The sequence below is a fragment of the Amblyomma mixtum genome, chromosome 1, assembly GCF_055824585.1.
Source record: "Amblyomma mixtum isolate Tamu chromosome 1, ASM5582458v1, whole genome shotgun sequence".
Classification (NCBI taxonomy): Eukaryota; Metazoa; Arthropoda; class Arachnida; order Ixodida; family Ixodidae; genus Amblyomma; species Amblyomma mixtum.
The window spans coordinates 16,824,054-16,845,223 of NC_143012.1; the positions used below are offsets into that span (position 1 = coordinate 16,824,054).

General features: G+C 46.5%; 1 protein-coding gene and 1 long non-coding RNA gene across 3 annotated transcripts in view; one reads left to right on the forward strand and one right to left on the reverse strand.

The window, feature by feature from the left end:
* Positions 1 to 1,162: 1,162 nt before the first annotated feature.
* The window catches only part of LOC149365573 (serine protease 30-like), a 45,805-nt gene continuing 25,797 nt past the window's right edge, over positions 1,163 to 21,170 (reverse strand). The window contains exons 4-9 of one of the 2 annotated variants that reach the window (XM_089544331.1): positions 15,252 to 15,408; positions 12,474 to 12,641; positions 10,130 to 10,262; positions 7,834 to 8,005; positions 6,064 to 6,206; positions 1,163 to 3,070 (exon numbers count right to left, since the gene is read on the reverse strand). In XM_089544331.1, the coding sequence (XP_089400457.1) occupies positions 2,912 to 3,070; positions 6,064 to 6,206; positions 7,834 to 8,005; positions 10,130 to 10,262; positions 12,474 to 12,641; positions 15,252 to 15,408 (932 nt within the window). In that variant the 3' untranslated portion in view covers positions 1,163 to 2,911. Of the gene's footprint in view, positions 3,071 to 6,063; positions 6,207 to 7,833; positions 8,006 to 10,129; positions 10,263 to 12,473; positions 12,651 to 15,251; positions 15,409 to 21,170 lie in introns of both variants that reach the window. The other variant, XM_089544325.1, reaches the window with a different exon arrangement.
* Positions 15,569 to 20,442, forward strand: LOC149365574 (uncharacterized). Its single transcript, XR_016282997.1, has 2 exons — positions 15,569 to 16,079; positions 17,830 to 20,442. It is a non-coding gene; the product is annotated as an uncharacterized LOC149365574 (long non-coding RNA).

Here is a 21,170-nt window from a genome sequence, read left to right on the forward strand (position 1 = left end):
CGGAAGTACGACTGACGTCTATCCGTCCGTTGGCGCGTGCGCTGCCGCAGGTTTGTCGCGTGTTTACGCGAAGCCTATAGCTGGGAGGCGACGGCCCGGCAGAGGTATCAATTTGACCGGAGAGCAATTTAATGCTCATCATTACCGTGCAGAGAGCGAGAGGAGGTAAATGTTTCTTCTCTCTCCCTCTTTCAGAGCGATGGCGACGTAAGGAACTTTCTTTTTAAGATATGAACGGCGTCAGCCGTGCTGTGGACTCCGTAGTAGTAGTAGTAGTAGTAGTAGTAGTAGTAGTAGTAGTAGTAGTAGTAGTAGTAGTACTATTTGTAGCAGTAGTAGTAGTGATGGGCGTAGTTGGTGTATTAGTGTAGCAGCGGTGATAGTAACAGAAAATATTAAGAAAACTGGGCTTTTGGCAGTGTTGGTATGTAAGATTCAATGTCCCGAAGAGGCGCATATGTGGGACGCCGAAATGGAGAGCTCGGATTAGTTTCGAATACCTGGGGTAATTCACATGCACTGACACCGGTCAGCACACGGCCCTCCTTTGCATTTCCCCTCCGTCGAACCACCGGTATTTGATCCCTCGACCTTGGCTCACCGGCCGAAGGTGTTAGCAAACGAACCACTTGGTGAGCCTGCAATCGTAATGATGGTATTATACCAATGAAATATTACGGCGAACCAAATGATAAGAATCTGCTGCGAACTAACTCTGCTCGTTGAACTGCGTACACTCAACACGTTACGTTGAAAAAAAAAAACTGCTAGCCAAAAGCCACGAATTTTCAACCCCCTTCTTAGCTCATTGTGGGCACAGCGTGGTACAAACAGGCTGGCGTGCTCTGTGGAAAGTAAAAAAGCCTCTGTGCTTTGTGCTCAAAGCTCCGTCAGCTTGCCAGCTTACATGTCCTGGCGCTCCTGCAGCCCCGAAAAACTTCTGTTGGATTTTTTGTTAAGCTACACACACAGCGGACAAGTTTGCGGGCGGATTCCTGACGTCACAGCAGAGTGGCAGACCGTCAAACATTTGTCCAGCTCCAGACGACTAAACGCATAAGATCTCGACAACATGGCTTCAAAGAAACAGCACTCTTCTACCTGTGTTTATAAAATGCAGTCATTCTCCTGCGATGAAAAAAAAAACGCGAAGGACAACTCATTATGCCCCAAATGATAGGATTTTAATTCTAAATTTTATTTTTGAACCGACAGGATCCCTTGAGCATCGAAGCGTATCCCTTTTTTCGGCCTGCTTGGGCCATGGACGCGAATCGGCTGCTGTCGCTGTAGATTAATAGCGTTATACCTCATATCCTGATATCAAGCTTTATGACGTCGTGCTTGGTTTGCGCTTCAGATTTGACTCCACCTTTCCATATAACACGAGAACGGCATCATTAAGATGTGACGCAAATTTTGGCGGACTTAGACTGAAGTGGTGAAACAGACCCTTGAAGGGGTGAAGGATGCAACAAATTATGGGCATGAGATACACAAATACTACGCGCTTTTGAGGATGGGTGTACACCCTTTGTCAAAAGTAACCAGGCTGCATGGTTTGCTTCTAGCTCGTACAGTGGAGCCCTTACAGCTTCCCTGAAGCTGAAATGGTTGTTAAAGGTAAGGACTGGGGGTCTTCTAACCTTCCAACAACTTTTGATGTTAAGGAACGTCACAAGTGCTCCACTATAGAAGCTAGAAGCAAACCATGTAGCCTGGTTACTTTTGACAAAGGCTGTACGTATCTAAAGCACGTGCACTCCAGAAACGAAACACCGGCGTATACACAACAGGATGATGTGACCGATTCACCGAAAGACCGAACCCGGAAATTCAGTTCTTCTTTTTCATTTTCTATATTGAAATGCGCATTAAGTAACTCAATTACAGAACGCTATGAGAGATTAGATTACTCGGGAAGGAATTATTAAAAAAAAGCGTAGGGAAAGTCACATGAAGTTCGCGTTTAGGAAGCATTATCACAGAATGACTGACTAAAGCTGAAACACACGCTGCTGTGACTAACGTAGGCTTTTTAAAACGACCGGGCCACAATCCACACAAGGAGATTTTGTCCAGGGGCAAGATTTTGAGAAAATTATTACAGAAAGATAAAACCAGAAGAAAAAATGCAGTGGTCACATTTTCCTCTTCCAACCTCTGAAGGTTGGTGACACTAAGCAGTTTGTCTCGCGTTACGTCACAGCCGCGAATGTGGAGTAGGACGTATCAGCAGGTTCGGAGAAGCTTGATGCTCAGTCACGCAGCAGTGGCCACTACAATCTTATCCGCAAACTCGTTAACCCAGCATAGCGTGTTGGAACGGTTCCCCTGGAATCCGATTCGTCGCTCGGTCGTTTCAAGCTGCGGCGACAATATTTCTTGGCAATGGAAGGAAGGCTACAAAGGCGGAACAGCCGTAACTGTGTCATTGAGCCAAATAGTTCGGCCGCACGATGGTGTGTGTGCCTGGCCGCCTGCCGTGTTGCAGTCGCTTCGGCACCTTCGCTCAGTCACTGGGGCATCTGGCGCCATTTACGGAAGCTTCTTGTAACTAGACGTGCCTTGCAAATTTGTTGTGATAAAAACCAATTTTCTTGGCTTTGAACGTTGAGAGTTGGCAAATGTGTTAGAAATATGCCTTAAATAATTAATATATGGCAATATACTATGTTTTAAAAGAAAATTAATGACTGCATGCGGGAACTATTTTCTGCTGCGTAGCAACATACGGTGTATTTCGGCTCCGTAGCTTCCGCTCCATTGCCAGGAAAGTCGTCACAGTTTACAAAATGTGGCCCCTCCCTAAGCTTAGATGCATGACTGCACTATGGCCTTCCGGCAAAAGGACGTCTGCGAAGTCTTCACTGCATAGCGCGTGTTCCAGTCCGCCTCGTTATCGGCGCAGTCACAGTCCCGCCTGTTCGTTGATCCAGGTCAGGTAGGGCGCCACGGCCGTGTAGATTCCGGGCTGGCGCGGCTTAGCGCATCCGACTCCGGTGGAGACGATGCCCACCAGCATCCACTGGCTTCCATTCCTCGTCACCAGGGGGCCGCCGCTGTCACCCTGAGGTAAAGGACAAGCAATGATGTACAAACTCGAGGCGGTTGGCAAACACGAGTGCGGCCAAAGCCACTGTAGCAAACCCCGAAATATTTCCGAGGTATGTGGACTTAAGAAAGTGATGAATAACTATGTACGCATATGCGTTGATGTGCATACAGGTGGCTGCAGTTGTCCTCGAAAAAGCCACACGCGCATCAACAGTCAACGAAAAAAATTCTTACAGGCTATAGCCTGTGAGCATTCCTGTGACATGATCCTGGTCAGTACAGCACATTATGTTTTAATGCAGTTCTGAAGTTACAAGGTTCTCTGCTCCAATCTGCTAGACAATGCAACTCAAGCGCTTGTTGGTCTTTTGCAGGCCCGTAAAATGTGCTCCTGTATACGTGGTGATTAAATTTATAATGATGACTCTCTGCCGCGCCGCAGTGGCTCAGAGGTTACGGCGCTCGGCTGCTGGCCCGAAAGACGCGGGTTCGAACCCGGCCACGGCGGCTGAATTTCGATGAAGGCGAAATTCCAGAGGCCGGTGTGCTGTGCGATGTCAGTGCACGTTAAAGAACCCCAGGTGGTCGAAATTTCCGGAGCCCTTCACTACGGCGCCCCTCATAGCCTGAGTTGCTTCGGGACGTTAAACCCCAATAAACTAAACTGATGACCCTCTGTAAGGCGATAGCCTGTGAATGCATGTTTCAAATATAGGCAGCAGCCTGTGTATGGTACTGTACTGAATCTTCATGGAAAGCTGCCCGAAATCACGTGAATGCGTGCCAACTCCTGAGCGCAGATCACATGCACCCTGCCTTTGCGGCTTAGCCTATGCATGCATGGCCCAAAACTCGTGGCCTCTATATTGCACGTTTGGTCTGCGCAATAAAATGAAGTTTTTTGCGTGCTTTAGTGACTCGTGAGATGCCACTGCGCGCTCGGTTCCCCGCCGTCACCGACAGCAGAATACGTCAATCGAATAAAGCTATTTATCGTTGGAATCATCCATTCAGAGGAATTAAGTAACCTGCCCTTTAGTTCTTTTTAGTCGAGAGTACACGTTTTGGTTGGTTTCGTCGCACAGCTTCCTAGCGCGCGGGTCATAACACTTCTCTGCATGACAGAAATGCTGTGTGGAAAATGAGGTTGCCAGACCTTAGGTTTTCATGGAGGACGCCTATTAGTTAACGGAAATTATTTTACACTTCAGTTTTCCGCCGCCCGACCCTGTGAAACCAGCAGGACCTCGATACCCTCAGGCCCACCAAGCGCGTTGCCAAAAAGGGTTCAACCACACCACAATGCTGCGAAAGCGGAAACTACACTGCACATGTAACCACACAAGCCCAGCTCGTTTTCGTTGGCCGTGCGCTGCGAGGAGATTGGAGAACGGGAGAATTGCAATTTGCCGCATTGAACTGGCCCTGAAGTGTAAGGCACCATTACAATAACGTACTCAGAGCAAAATGTCCAGTGGGGTTCTTTGCACATTTGATATAATCTCATTGTAGGGAAATTTTAATTCGTAATAACAAGATATCAAATACATGGGCTCATATGGGAGTATGCCAGGGGAATGCCTACTCCTTCGTTATATCAATTATATCGTTATAAACCGTTTCGTCATAGCGAGGTTCGGCTTACTAGCGGCACGTCTTCGGGCCAAAATCTCATAGTGTACATCACCGCCAGAAAACTGCACTCGACTAAATTATTGGGAAGTTATGAATTTACCGCACATTGGTGGATGTTTCCGTGGGTATAGTAATGAGTGAGACCCATCTTGGGCATCTGGATAGGTTAAGCCTAAAGTGAGCGCATTCACGTCCATTCTGGCTCTACTATGGCCTGCCAGTGATGACGCTATTTAAAGGGAAACTGCAAAGGTTTTAGAAATCAACTAGTTTAAGAGGGTCGAATGTGTGAAACTTGCACGTAAACCATGCGAAGTCTTTTTGAGCTAGCGCTTGAAATAGTGAAGTAATCGCCGATTAAAATCCGGACGCCTTTCAAGCTTCTCCGCAGTGCACAACGCCAAGTGGGGTTGCGCGTGATGACGTCATCGAAGGTATCGGTACATTTCCAACACACAAACATCCGCTTTAAAGGAAAAAAACCAACGCCACCGAAGGTAAACCTTGCCGAGAGTTGTTTAGACGCGCATAATGAGTCAGTGCAGGGCGTGGCTGACGACAGCGGTAATTTGAAATCATACCTTCTTTGACGTCACGCTGAATTTCTCTGCACTCCTCCGGTGCATTAAGGAGAAGCACAACATTCAATGGTCGATTACGTCACTATTTTAAACGCTATAGCAAAAACACTTGGCATGCTTTACCTACAGCCTATATAAATTTGAATCCTTGAATATCGCGAAATTCTCAAAAAAGTGCTGCAGTTGCCCTTTAAAAGGCAACTGCAGCACTTTTTTTAGAATTTCGCGGTATTCAAGGACTCAAATCTATATAGACTGTAGGTAAAGCGTGCCAAGTGTTTTTGCACTGGCATTTAAAATAGTGACTTAATCAGCGATTGAATGTTGCGCTTTTCCTCAATACACCAGAGGAGTGCAGGGAAATTCAGCGTGACGTCACGGAAGGTATGATTTCAAATTACCGCTGTCGTTAGCCACATCCTGCCCTAACTCGTTAGACGCTGCCAAACAACTCTCGGTAGGGTTTGCCTTCGGTGGCGTTGGGGCGTTGGTTTTTTTTTTCCTTCAAGGCAAGCGCGTTGGAATTGTACCGATACCTTCGATGACGTCATCATGCGTCGCCCCCCCCCCCCCCCCCCCCCTTGGCGTTGTGCGCTGCGGCGAAGCTTGAAGGGCGTCCTGATTTTAATCGGCGATTACTTCACTATTTCAAGTGCTAGCCCATATAGACTTGGCATGCTTTACCTGCAACTTTTACTCATTCGACCCTCTTCAGCTCATTTATTTCTTAAACCTATGCAGTTTCCGTTTAAGAAGCCTAACTCAAAATCACGGGTTGCACTGGTCTTACCGAACAGGCGTCCCTGCTGCCGAGCTCGTAGCCGGCGCAGAGCTGCGTCTGTCCGATCTCGCGGTCCGTGAACCAAGTCTGGCACTGCTTGCGGTCCACGACTGGCAGGGCCACCTCGCGAAGGAAATGGCGGCTCTGGGTCCCTGCGGAACAAGTTGAAACCACGTTCCAGCATATTCTGACTGTCAAGTGCAGAAAGCATATGCGATTGAGTGGAGTATACAGTACGGTGGCCCAAACAGATTACGACCAACATGCAAGGTGGTCCTATATAGTAGGCTCTAAAATGTATGAAAACGTCACTTGGCAGAAGCAAATCCCGATCAAACCACAGTGTGCTGTATTACTCTGCTAACCAATTACAGCAGTAAACTAAATCTATATTGCTCAGGTCCACCCCGATACCAAGTTGGAAATTAGGATTTAAAAATTTTGCGCTTGTACTTTCATCTTGCTGTTATCGTTTTCTTTAAATACTTTAGCAAGAGACTATTATTTGACACGGGACAATAATTGGCGGCAGTCATGGATGTGGTCGAAGCTTCACTACAGATTTAAGTTTCATACGAGTATAGAGACAAGCTCTAAGTAGTGTACAAAGGCCAATCATTTTCTTGGTTCACGAGCCATCACCTTAAATCTATAGCATTTGTTCCGGAGCGATTGCAGTAAAGGTGCCCCGAAACACATTTTCTGGCACGTTTATCTCTCTTGCCTCACGATAACTTTGTTCTGTTGGCGTAAATAAAACACGGCCTGTTGGTTCGTGGTCGTCAACCTTATTAAAAACGACTTTTCCAGGCGCTTTCTGCAGAACATTGAAAAAACGCCTCATGTGGACGAAAAATCGGTCCATGTTTTTATGGTTTCTTTTTTGCGATTCGTACCTCGCCAAGGGCTGCATTTTCACCATCACAGCGCGTGACAGGCGTGCACACTCTAAACAGAAATCGGTAATAAATGAATAATCTGAACTCTAACGATAAGGAAGTGTGCTAGAGAACAGCTTACTACCTTTAAACTCCCATATAAGCGTATTCGTGTTTAAGAGTGCATGTAGAAGCAGAGGGGTAGTGGCCTTAAAGACCAGGTGCGTATTCGGGAAGGTGTATTCCTTACATTGCTCTTGTCTGCGAGTACCCGAGTTGAGGACGGTAAACTTCAGCTCGCTGCTTTTCTGCAATGCAGTGAAAATTGTAAAAATTCGAGTGTGGAGTGAAACGTCTCAGAAGTACCGTTACTACTTCGTGCACTCGCGGGCTTTCTTCTGTGCCTTTCTTGAGTCAAGTTTCTTTTTACGTTGAGCATAAGAACCATTTCAACACAAATATTATTCTATCCCCCAGACCGGAGCGCCGCATTGCCGTTGTTGCCGAAGTGATCGACCAGTCCACAGTCCAGTCGTTAATACATCGTTCCATTATAGGAAAAACTAAAATAAATACTGTTTACCGGCCCAGAGCTATTGACAAAAGACTAATAAGCGCTTCTAGAGATACTATAATAATGCTAACGCCATTAAGGCTTGAAACATGTGTATTTTAACGAGCTCACTCTTTGTATTGGCCTGCAGGATCTTGTGATACCTTCTGCCAAGAAACGCGCACAAGCACCTCTCCTGAAACTACCGACCACTAAACACACGCACCGGCCATAACTCTGTGGGCTTCCATGCTGGCATTGTGAACGGTAGAGTACGGCGGGCCTCCCTGTCAATACTTTCGCTTCGAAACTTTTATTTCACTCTTTCTTTCGCCCTACTCTACTCACGGTCCAAGGTGACCCCCCATCCCGCGACGCGGCATATCGTCCCCTTGGGCGGCCAGTAGTCGGCGTCAACAGGTAGACACACGGGATGCACCGACTCCGACTCCGGGACGGGTGCGTTCAGCTCCACTAGGGCGATGTCGTGCTCCTTCCTCCAAAGCCACGGCGTCGTATGCTGCAGTGCAGATTGACAACAAAGCCACGTTCACTTTTCCCGTACAACTGCATCATAGTATAATTTTCGCCATAGTATAGTTTTTTTTTTTTTCTGAACCGAAAAAGCAATGACGTCACCATTAAAGGAGCACGTAACCGCCTAATGGCGTCATTGCTGCGGGGTCAGGTCACCACATTTTCTGCTATAAGACAACACCCATGCTGTGTTCATCAAACCTTTGGTCATACCAGTTGCGAAATGACCCGTAAGACACGTCGTATCAGGATTAGGCACCCAGATTGATGCTAAACTTGAAGGTTGGCTGACTGCCTCGCCATTACGGCATTTGAGGGACTTCCCATGGCTGTTGAAAACATGGACGCAGTATTGGAGGGCGCTGCCAATGACTGGCTACCAAGTTCATAGGTAGCGCAGGCATCTGCTGACCTTAACAAAATAACCGTATTTTGCGGCTGAATTTTGATTCGGACGTTCGTGAGTTGTGAGAGTAAAGGATACCGGTTTTCACCAGGTGGCGAATGGGAATGTGATATTTGCGGTCTTGTGGTCTAGGTATTCGTAGTCTATTTATTAAGCGTAAACCCTCTTGTTAGGGTGGCAGGGAAAGATCGTGGGGTGCTGTCGCTATCAGTACGGATGGAAGAACTATGAGTGCATTTCTTTTGGTAGGCGTTTAACTGCAACTCGGAACAAACCACGTCCGGTTCTACTTGTTCTCTCCCTTTAAATTATTTTTAAACGCTTTAGAACACTACGAGCACATTTCACTATTTGCTTATATTGTTCATTTTATTGCTGTTGCTTCGCGTTGTTGTATTGCTTGTTTTACATCGCAGCGCCGATGTTACGCTGCATCCTTCTCACGTGTGGCACTTCTGCAGTGGCCACATAGTCCTACATTATATCCGAAGAAATAACAAAGAAAAATAATCAAGAAATTGGTAAATTTGGTTACATTGTGGTGACCAGCGCCACACTGCCACTCTGTTGATCCAAAATGCATAAATGTGAGAGAGTGACATCAGTTAGTATTAGTAACAAAGGCCGATTTTTTTTTTTTTGAGTGCATCTTGTAGGTGCGCAGTCTTGTGGTTCCATCTGGTGACGTTTCATTGACGACGCGAAAAAAAAAGTAACATATAGAAGGGAAGGAAAGAGTAAAACTGGCCTCTTGTATTCTATCGTCTCTTCATCGCACTTCTTTCGGCACCTTCCTTCGTTCCCTAAATTTGGAAACCTAGTGCCACAGTTCGCAACAACACTTCTCCCAGTTAATTATTTCGCCGCTTTATCTTTGATATATCAGGCGAAGGAATAACAAATATAACTATAAACAAAGATAACTATAGTGGGGCACCCAACCCCCAACCGTAGCAATCCACAAGAGCACAACAAGGTCCATTTATGGGCTAGAAGCTGCTGGGTAACATATACATAAAGCCGCATTCTCGTGACAGTCCACATCCTATCCACTTGAATAACTCGGATAATCTTTCTTTGGACCAGCATATAAATCCGAGTGTTTTTTCTCACGACATATCACGCGGAATCCGTTTACCTTCGCAATCATTACAGTAGACTCTCCGTAGACTATGTGGTGCCTATAGAGTGAAGAAATTTTCGTTAGGAATACGTTAATAAAAAGCTAGGGCTATAAAATGTCGCATGAAAAAGAACCGGGCTTAGATACCTTTGTTTAGTTTTTTGGCATACGCTTTCGTTTCGAAGTAAAAAAAAATGGCCCGGCTTAGCTTATGGTTAAGCCTAGGATGCGAAGCATACCGCCGGCGGAGGCTGCGCGTCCGCAAGCGAGCGCACGAGTTGAGCCCCAGCTTTCACAGGTGTTGTGACGTCAGCGCCCCTAACGGAAGGAGCGGGATTTAGGCCGCCGGTGGAGGCTGCGCGTCCGCAAGCGAGCGCACGAGTTGAGCCCCAGCTTTCACAGCTGTTGTGACGTCATATCCCGTAGTGCGCCGATGTAGGTCAAGTGGTAGCTACGCGGCCGCGCGCGGCGCAGCAAGGAAGAGCTCGGTTGTGCGGCTAATATGCTTGCATAAAAAGACATGCAAGACGAAGTACTCAGTAGATACAGTAAGATGCTCAGCCATTGATGAAGCTTACGTTCCACGGCTTGAAACCGTTGTAACCCGGATGGATGATGATGCGGTGTGCGTAGCGAACCACCGTCTCGTCCTCTTGCAGGACGATGCCGTGCCTCCTCAGGTTCACCACCCACTTGTCCGGCTTCAGCGAGCTGCGGGAATAACGGCGAGAACGATTTTCACCGAACGCACCGCGTCAGAAGAATGACACTCGAAAACAGTGTTTGCATTCAGGATAGGATAGGATAGGATAAACTTTATTTGCTCTATTTTACAAGTTATTACGGTCAACAGAGGTCGGCGCCCCTATTCCAGGGCACCGCTGAGCTTGGCTGCTCGCTGGGCATGGATGACCAGTTCTCTCTGGAGAACCGGGTTGCCGCTGGAGAGCAAACTCTCCCACTGTTCCGCACTCGGATTTTGTATTCTATGGAAAGCCTCGTTTCTTTTGCATTCCCACGTGATATGATATAGGGTGGGTTTGCCCCCCACCATGGGCATATGTCCCTGTACTGATCCGGGTACATTTTGCTTAATATATGTAAGTTCGCAAAGGTTCCCGTTTGCAGTTGCCGCCATTATACTGCTTCTTGTTGATTTAAAAGGTTTTTGGGGGGAGGATACTTTGCCCTCATTCCTCTGTAATAATTCAATATCTCTGTTTACTCCGGGGCTACCCGCGAGCAGACTACAACGCTATTGAGCTTTCTGAGCTTTCTTTTTTCTTTATGAGTTCGTGAAGAATTCTTATATTGTATTAATAAAACGCAGCGAACTATTGAAAGGAAAATGGCGCGATTAATGAAGTGGGGAAAAGTCCAGTGTATTAGAGACTGAAATCGAGTTAATGACGCCTAAGTGAAAACCTTGAAGGAAAGGGACATGTGCGAGGCATGTAATGTGCCGAGTAATTAACGTTCCTTGGGGTAATTGAGTAGACTCCAAGAAAACGGAAACTTAGAGCTAGAGGCCGCAAAGAGTCGGGTGGGAAATGAGACAGGCATCTTGCTAAGATAGGGCAGCTGTGGCTGGCGGAGGAGCGGGGTAACAATATAGAGATCAATGGCAAAAGCATTTATAACTCGATTGATGATGATGATGGCAACGACGACTGCTGAACTACTATGCTGAACCTCCGCGCATGTGCGAGCAGTATCCAGTTGTACGCATGAACGAGCGAGAGCAAGAAAAATCGCACGAGCGGGAAGCTATGCTCTTACAAAATGTGCTGACTCTTGCCCCGACGTTTATTTATTTTTTTTTGCCTTAACTTGCGAAGCAAATTTAGCTACAGGTAATAAATTTTCACGTGCAGAAGCTAAGCCCTCGTTGTGAGGCGCGCCATTTGGAAGGGCCAGTTACTACAGCCACTACCACTTACTGCCATAATTACTAATCCGTCAAGGGGCTACTTCTATTAATGGTCAAGAAGAGGACTTGCTGTGCCATTAGCGACGGTAAAGATTAACATAAACCAGAATCCCCTCCTTCTTTCTTTTTGTCGTCGTTGTTTCTTTTACGTTCAACATTCGCTGCCGAATTCTTGCCGGCTTCACTGATTTCTTTTTTCTTCGCTGATTCTCTTTTTCGCAGTGCAACGTGTATTCGCAAACACTTGTGGAGTGTCTTGTAGGCAGGATGTCTCATCGGTATACAGCTCATCCCTGCTCGCAGCTTTGTTTTTATTACATATTTCCTCAAATCCGATAGTATGCCGCTTTGAAGATGGCGCGAAAAATCCCTGTGTGGCAACCTGCACGCAACTAAGCATCCTCACAGGGTTTATTTAAAAGCCGCATGATGGAGCCACTTTCTAGCAGCTCCTGTGCGTCACGAAGTCTACTTAACCGCAATGCTCACGTGTATTACAGCAAAGCTTGTCTTCATACAATTGCGAACGAAAAAGTTTTGCCACGAAATATAAGGCGCAGTAACAGCTTAAATCCCGGTGGATATCAGAACTATACCGCGAAGGAAAGGGTGGTGGAGGGGTTAAAGGAGGCGCTGTAGTAAATGTTTTTGGATTAATTTTGACCACTTGGTGTTCATTACGGGCACTGACATCGCAGAGGACATTGGGGTCAGCTTTCTGTTCCCATCAAATTGCAGCCGCCGCGGCTGTATTCGACCCCATGACATCTTGCTCAGCAGCCAAACGCCATCACATCTGGGCCGCCGTGACAAATGTCGTCCTCGCGGTGTTTTCGAAATGACCACACGATGGAGCCACTTGCCAGCATTTCCATTGCGTCGCGAGGTTTGTTTTGCCGCGGTACATGTCTGTACAACGGTGAAGAGTATTTTTATACACGCAATGGGGGAGATCACCAAAATAAATAGATAAAAAAAGGTATCTCGCTCACTCTCTGAAGCAGTGCGCAGCAGTGACGAGCCACCTGGGTGCGATCAACGTGGCGGTGCACTTGTATCCGTTAGGCTCCTCCCTGGGCATGCGCAGTTGGGCGATCCAGGGCCACCGGTCCAGGGAGGCCTCGGTGCCGCCCACGATCCTGTCGGTGTCTGTAGGGGCACTGCCGCAGCTTGCCCGAAGACGGGGCGTCGACAGGCACGTTATTACACACCAGCAACCACGGCGCGTAATGAGCCACACATATGACTACACGCATTAGCCGCAGCTCTGGCACACAAGCTAAGTGTAAATGGTCATGGGTAAACGAGAGACATCGTAAAGTCTCAATCTCGGTGGACACCTTAACCGCATCGTGAGGGGAAGGAGGGAGGGTGTAGTGAAAGGAGAAATAGCGTAGTGGAGTGCTCCGGAAAAATTTCGACCTCCCGGGGTTCTCTAACGTGCATCGACATCACACAGCACGGGGGCGTCTTGACCTAGTAGCAAATACGGTGACACGGAACAAGAGGGCAAGGAGCAGGAGGTTATGAAGAGGCCAGCCGGGCCACCAACTAGCATCACCATAACTTATTAATACTTTAACTTAATAATACTATACCATAATATTCGACGGTGATCTAACGTGCAATGAACGCGGTGCATAATCTTTCGTGTTTCTAGACTGCAAAAAAAAAAAAAATGTTGGTTTGAAAGTGCTCGTTTAATATTTATACACGCTGTGCGGCCTCTAGTTTCTGTCTTTAAAATGATGTATTATATTAATTAGCTCGTACAGTGCATATGATTAAATATTTTCTTGGTCCTGACATTTTTTGCTTGCCATCAGGTCTCCCCTCCTATTTGTTTATTTTGCACCTGGAACCTTTATTAACCATTGAAACTACGTGTTTCAACAAATTTCTGCACTGTGAATATTGCACAACTAAAAATTACTAGAAAAATTCTTGGAAAATGTTGTCTCATTATTTATGTGGCTATATACAGGCAAACCTCGCTGTAACGAAGCGGTTAAAACCAAATAATGAATATATTGAAAGAATAGCTATTCCTTTTGGAAACTACCATAGGAGTCAATGTATTTGAAATATAGTTTTCACGAAGCAAAAGCATAGTAAAAGCGCTCTGTTTCTGAGTTGCCGTGCGCAGTTTAGATTCGTTTCGCTGCATGGTCGCGAACAGCATTTAATCTGAAGTATCTACTCTCCACCACAAGACAATAATGTTATGCAGCCAAGCTTAAGCTATGTGGAGAAGCCACCGAAAACGGGCACTCGCAATGGGGTCCTCATCACTCGCCCCTTTTTAGCGCGGCTCGTATCGGCTTCAAGACCTAGAAAACAAACCTAAACATTCTGAAAACGACAATTCATGTTGCATACAAAGCTACTCCTCCAAAGAAGCCTTAAACGCATACATAGCGCTCTTGAGGCGGCCGAATATGAGTTAACCACCCGAACATATGTCAGCTTCACCGACCATTCCTTCCGCGAACCGCATGAGCTTCAGCGGCCCGAAAACGGCTTCTGGCGGAGTACGGTCCTAGATAACAGGACAAGACCTATTCTAATAAGCCCCGTTTTCTAAGTGCTAAAGCTGATACGGTCCCTGGTAAAAGCGTGCTGGTTCCGGCGATTACATTGTCGTTCTGGTTGGTTTCTGCGCATGAATAACCAGCACGTCATAGCACGTCGGCCACAACGGCACCATCCCACATCGAAAGCGGATTAAAACATAAGCAATGTTGTCTTAGATTTAATTGATGGTAGATAAGCCCGCTGGCATGTGACATTTGCGACCAAGGTCCCCTATGGCTATAACGAAACTACGGCTATAAGGAAGAAATCGCGGGGCCGCTTCGCCGTCGTTACAACGAGGTACAGCTGCATTCTTGTACATGCAAGATGTGCTGAATTGGAAAACAGGACCCTGTACGTCGTGCCTGGTGGAGCTGGCGGCTTAGCACTCTTTTATTGCTGTGTTGTCGGCCTCTCTTCATTAATAAAACGTTTCCTGAAAATCAGTAGCCTTCCGTTTGACGTGATCTGACATTTTCTTTAATAAAAGGAGACTATAGCAACAGGATAGAAGCGGTGACGGCACTATGCTGTTTTGTGCCTTATAGCGCAGTTATAGTTTCCGCAGTGTCGATTCTAACAGCCCTATAATTACTTATAGAGCAATGCATTGTGTCAAAGGCAGGTTAGATACACATAACTTAAAAAGCAAGAATTCAACATTAGAGGAGCAGGTTACGCATAAGATGGAATGGGACAAACTCTTACTCAAGTACAAGTCAGTTTCAAAGCTCGGAAGACTCAAAATTATGGAAAAGATAATGTACAGAACACTGCCTACGTCTGTTAGAAATTGGCGCTCGGTTTCTTGTGTCCGATTTCAACCATTCCCTTACAAAATTGGTCTACAGACTTTTATAGATTTTTTATACTCTGTTGCCTCCCTATGCATACTTCCTTTTGTCTGCTCATATTCTATATGCTTTCTATACACAAAAGTCTACTAAAAGTGTATAACCATAAATCTATACATCGTCTATATACTGTCTATGGGACTTGTACTGTCTATAACGTAATCTAGAGGATTTGTCTATAGAAAGTCTGTAAACCTTATATACAAACTTCAGTTGACAATGTGCAGACTGTCTACAAAAATTTGTTAAGGGTTGCCGCCTTCTTCGCTTCCATTGAAAGACGCAGTACATTACGCTGAGCAGATTTCTCATACAAGTGTGCAGTTCTCAATATATACGTACACAGCCGGTGGGAATACGCTGGTGGTGCCGTTGGTAGAGGCGGGGCATTCCTCTTCGTCGGTCCCGTCTCCGCAGTCGTCCTTACCGTCGCACAGCTGGTCGGTGCTGGCGCAGCGGTAACCGTTGCGGCAGCTCACCAGGTCTTCGGTGCACTCCACTATAACAACGCGCATACATGAATCCACGAGCATCGCGTATTGCTAACCCTTTAGCATGCCTTGCACATCATTTAGATGTACAGTATAGGAGAAAGAGACAGAGATATATGGGGGAACGTAAGAAGGTTGGGAGTCTCGGCGTCTCACCCGATATCAGTGATGGGAATGCTGCGCCAATTGCGCCAATCTGCGCCATTTCGATAAAGCTGCTACATGCTGCTCCAAAAAGGGGCCTTTTTGCAAAATTGCGCCAAAGCTGCGCCAAAACGAGCCGTCGCCAACGTCAGGTACTGCCCTGTGAGGGAACTATGCTTGCGACTGTTGTCCGCCATTGAAGTCTGAGAGTAGCCGGTAAAATCCAATACGATCCAGTTCTCAGTCTTCGTCTAGAGTGCTCCGCATGGTGCTCCGTCTACTTCGTCTCTGATGGGAGAGTGTGACTGAGTGAGGGTGTCGTGAACGCGTCACGCTTTCCACCGCGTCCGAGCTCCGAGCGTTTCCGGTGGGCCGGCACCGGAGGCGAGTAGTTGGTGGAGTGGGCCGTGGCTAGGCCTTGGCGCGTCGGTGCGCGCTCTTGCACTTTCCCGCCGCTCGTTCGCCTCGACTGCGTGGTTTCAGCGGTTTCAGCGGCGTCGTGGCGGCGTCACGATGGCGCTCTCGAAACTGAAAGGTAAGCTTTTTCTCGTTTTTTGCGCCTTTTAGTTTATTCAAATGAGTCTTTCTGGACATAAGAGCTGATGAGTCAGTGTGGCGGGGTTCAAATTTAGAAACTGAACATGACTTAACAGTAGCAAATTGAGCGAATGGCGGTGGATGCACGTTGCAGAACCGCGGTAGTTTGAGCCTGCAAGAGAGGGTGCTGTTAATTCCCGGTTTGTTTACTTTTTATGAAAGAGTACTTGTAGTTTTGTGGCGTTCGTCTTACGCTAGTATCAGCTTCGAAAGCCCTGGAGCACGTGGCGTGCTGGGCAGCCGTGTAACGTCGCTCAGTAATTTCATATTGCCATCCGCAGTTCTACGAATTCCGTGGTTGAAATAAAGCTACAGTGACGTCCGGGCTGCCCATAACAACCTTGCGGCACGAAATGCATAAAACTCGCCGGCGACCGGGCCATTCACGCGCTCCTTTATTCACTCGGCATGCGAGGTCGCTTGGTAGTTTCGGATTGTCCGGCTGCGGAGCCTACGGAATGCGTTTTCCTGACATCACTTGGCTGATTGAAAGACGTCCTTAAAGCGGTGCCTTTGCAGCTTGAGCTGAAAGTGTTATATGGATATGAGCACTGAACTCATGCTAAGAAGTTTTATGTAGCGGCTTCTGAAATAAAGTGTATACCGCGGACGTATATGACGCCGTACATTTCTCACGGAGTTGGTGGGCCTTCTGGCCTTCGTGCTCGTGTTGCTGCCGTAATTAAAAAAAACTTCCGAGGCGAAAATGAAAGAAAGTTCCACGGAACGCGGTATTTTGCAGCCTTCCGGCTATACGATGAAGCAACAAGCGTCTTCTGGCGCGCCCGCTACGTTCGTACGATTTTGGCGCTGCGCTGACGGCCCTGTCTGTTGTCGAAGCTTGGCAGGCTTCGCGAATTTACGGCGGAAGCTTTCAAAAAGTAAGGGGAAACAAGGTCGTTTTTCAGGGCAGCAATTAACGGGCGGGTAAGGGATACGTGGGAGAAAGCCTCCACCCTTCCTCGGCGGTCGAGGACTGCATGATAGCGCGATCGCGCGCTCAAAGCAGGTGCGCTCTTTGTCGGCGAAAGTGGTACTGCTTTTATAATTACACGTGTCCGGTTTTTAGAATGGAGCTTGCTCTGCCAAACATCTAGACAGAAGCCTTCAATACTTTGCAATTAGTGAGCTGCAAATTTTTGGCACTTTGCTTATTCTGGATTTATAACAAACTGCTCTTTTGTTTTTACGTGTTCAAATTAACGTTTATCCAAATTAACGTTTATTCATCAAATTAGTGCAGGAAAGATTGCCGGTATGTGCAGCTCAGGTGCTCTGAAAGCCCTGAAAAAGCTACTTTTGCAGCTATTAGTGCAACAGCTACAACCTAAGGACGCTGCAGTGAAGGGCTCTGGAAATTTCGACCACCTAGGTATCTTTAACGTGCACTGACATCGCACGGCCCTCTGGAATTTTGCCTCCATTGAAATTTTGTTAAAGTTAATTTTTAATATTCAGTTCTGTATCGAGGAACGTGTTTCTATAACTTGTACTGCCACGTTTGAATGAAGTGTATAATTGTTAACCATGACTGTTGTGGGAAAAGAACCGTAGTGTTTCCTGGGTCTTTATTTTTTTTTTAGAATATGTTTAAGCACTCTACAATTATTCTCTAATTTACAGGATCATATTGCTTGCATAACAGCTTTTTATTTCATCAAACTAACATTATTATTTATCGTTTGCAGGACGCAACAGCAAATTTAACTCTGGCATATTGAAAGATGTCGACTGCAATGGAGATTGCTTCGAGGTGTGGTGCAGACCAGGAAAAAGGGAAGAAAATGCTTATTGCATTATTTGTAACCAGACAATCAACTGCTCACAGCATGGTGTCACAGCAGTGAAACGGCATTCACAGAGTAAAAAGCACTTGGAGCTGACCAGCAAGCTTCGGGGCCCTGACGGGAGGCTGAAGAGGCCAGCTGCTGTTCAAGCATCGTTGGATTTTTCATCGACAGGCACGATGACCCATGCAGACCGTGTCACAGCTAGCGAAGCACTTTTTGTTTTGGCATTGACGATAAAAGGTCTCCCATACTCATGGGCGGATACGGCTACACCCCTTCATCGCTTGATGTTTCCCGACTCAAAGGTGGCTAAAGACTTCTCCTGTAGTAGGAAAAAAGTGTCTTACGTTGTGTCAGATGGGCTTGGGCCTTATTTCAAGGGACTTGTGCATGAGGAACTGAATCGTCCTGGTGTGTTTTACAGTATCAGTGTAGATGAAACACCACTGCCAGAACAGCGGTGCCAGCAGTTTGATGTTCTCGTGCGCTACTTTTCTGGTGCTGAAAAAGGAGTAGTGGTCGAGCACCTGCAGTCGTTTCGTTTGGGGAGGGCAACGGCTGATATCCTTTTGAAATGTGTAAATGAAGCCACTGAAAATATTCCTCGAGCAGGGTTTTTTTCATTTTTCAGTGATGGTCCAAATGTAATGAAGTGTTTAAAGAAAAAATTGACCCAGGAAAACGGCCCCTTAATGGAAATCGGAGAGTGCTCGCTGCACAAGGTGCACAACGCGTTTTCATGTGCTCTTGATTCATTTGGTAGTGAAGTTGAAACTGTAGTCAGTGACGTGTATTACTTTTTCAAGACATCTTCGGTGCAAAGTGCCCAGCTCCAAGAAAAACAAGAGGCTCTTGGATTGCCTGAAACTGTGTTTTTGCGTCATGTCAACTGTCGCTGGTTGTCTCTTGTACCAGCCGTGGAAAGACTAGTCGAGCAGTTTTCTGCCCTAAAGAGCATCCTAGACTCCCAGAAACCAGTGCGTGCTGCAGGTAGCATGAGGGCGAGACTAAACAGAAACCTGAATGACAAAAGTTTCTACGCAAAGGCTCTGTTTGTGAAGAATGCAGGTGACCTAGTTGTGGGATTTCTGACGCTGTTTCAAAAGAGTGAACCTTTGCTGCATGTTCTTTATGATGAAATGGTGATGATGTTGAAGAAAATTTTGGGCAGATTTCTGAGGCCTCAGGTGTTCATGTTGAAACAGGGACATGAGCTCGCTTCCATTGATGTCGAAAGTTCGCAGAATTGGAAGGAAAGCATAGTAGTTGGGGCAGATACTGAGGAAGCTATGAAATCTTGGTCTGCTTCAGAGAAAGCTGAATTTCGACTAGGAGCTAGGTCATTTTACATAGCGTGCTCAAAGTACCTTCTGACAAGGCTTCCTCTTCAGAATTTGACACTTCAGCACCTCAGGTGCTTGCACCCAAACACCCACTCCCAGGAGTCTTCAGCAGAATCGTTCAGATATCTTGCAAAATGTGCGCCTCAAGTGATACAACCTAGCCAAGTTTCATCTCTCCTTGATGAGGTGACACTCTTAAGCTCTGAAGCGCTGAATGTGGGCACTGATGGGCCACTTGACAAATACTGGCATAATATATTTATCATCAAGGGCGCTCAAGGTGAGAGAAAATATCCGCTTTTGACTAAGCTTGTCAAGGCCCTTCTTTCGCTTCCGCATGGGAACGCTGATGTTGAGCGAGGCTTCAGCCAGAATACAAGGGTTTTGAATGAGAGGTCGAACCTTTGTCTGGCAAGCGTGAATGGTATTCGCCAGATTATGTCATTTGCCAGAAGGTACAACAGTGACCCATGCCAGCTTTCAATTTGTCCAAATGTCATTAGGGCCGTTCGAGGCGCATCGAAACGGTATGCAGAGCGCATTGCCTGCGAACAAGAGAAGTCGAAAAGGCCACGTGCAGGTGCGGATCCAGTGCTAGCAAGTGCCAGCTTGTCTAAAGCACAAGCGAAACAGAAGGTAGATGAAGCGCAGCACATGTTCAGAAATGCTGAATTGCTGATTGAGCGGGGCATGAAGCTGAAGAACTTCAGTGACATTGCGAGTGGCCAGGCAATATTGAGCCAAGCTAGGGAAAAAATGAATGATAGTGTCTCTCATCTGGCTGCCTTTAATAAGGGCTCAAAGAAAGGAACATAGGCCTGTCCATCTGATATCAGTATTTTTAAAGCACATGCCTAATTCCCTTTCATTTCTCTTGATTCTTGTGCGAAGGGTTGTCATACATGCTTACTGCAATCCAAGATGGTCAGTTCCTTTTTTTCTCGAAAGCAGGTTTAGTTCAGTGGCTGCTCCTGTTTACACTCATAATTTATTTTAATATTTTGAGTACTTCGGTCTCAGTTCTTTGTTGCTGGTGAAGACAATGTTTCTTTGTCTTGCGGTACAATTACCATGGTAATGATTACCAGTGCTAGTCAATATACACTTTGTGTGTTTCTGTATTGCATTGCATTGATGTATGCTGTTACAAATAAACTATAAATTTGTCTTCTAAGCTTTTTTTTTCGGAAATGCCGGCTCTTGCTACAAAACAAGTGACGCTTGCTACAAAGCGAATATTTTCCTGCTACAAGGCCTGCTACAAAATGGTTTTGGCCATTCCCATCACTGCGATATAATCGCCCCAGTTCTCGATGCAAGCTGCGTCGCAGCATTGCTATACGGAGTCTCTTTTATGCGATAGCATTAAAAGCCCCATATAGCCACAATGCGTTGTCGGTCAAAAAATTCCCCCATTGGCTGGAAGGAAATGACGTCACTAGACTGAAACATTCCCATCGGCTGGAAGGAAGGACGTCAACAAACTGGAGCATTCCCATTGGCTGGAGGGAAGTGGTGTCAACAGACCAGAACTGACGTCACTTCCTGTAAAGACATCAATAGCTTCTAATGCTATCGCATAGCACGTAAAGGAATAAGGTGTCCCAGTGAATTTTTTTTTGCCTTTTTATGCATTCTTCACCCAGATATTCATCGAGACGGGGACGGTTGCTGCCCCTTTCTTTCAACCATGGAAGATTTAAATCCACATTTTTTTTTTTATGTAGGGGGGGAGGGCCTCACAATGACTTAGAGTCACTGAAAAGGACCGTAGATGTTTTCGAAATGTTAAACTAACACGAAAGGCAGTGAGAGGACGGAAATGTCTCAGCGGCTACTTTCGCTCCGATTTCCTCCTCGCCTAACGGAGAGGTTGCTCGAAGCTAATATTTGCTG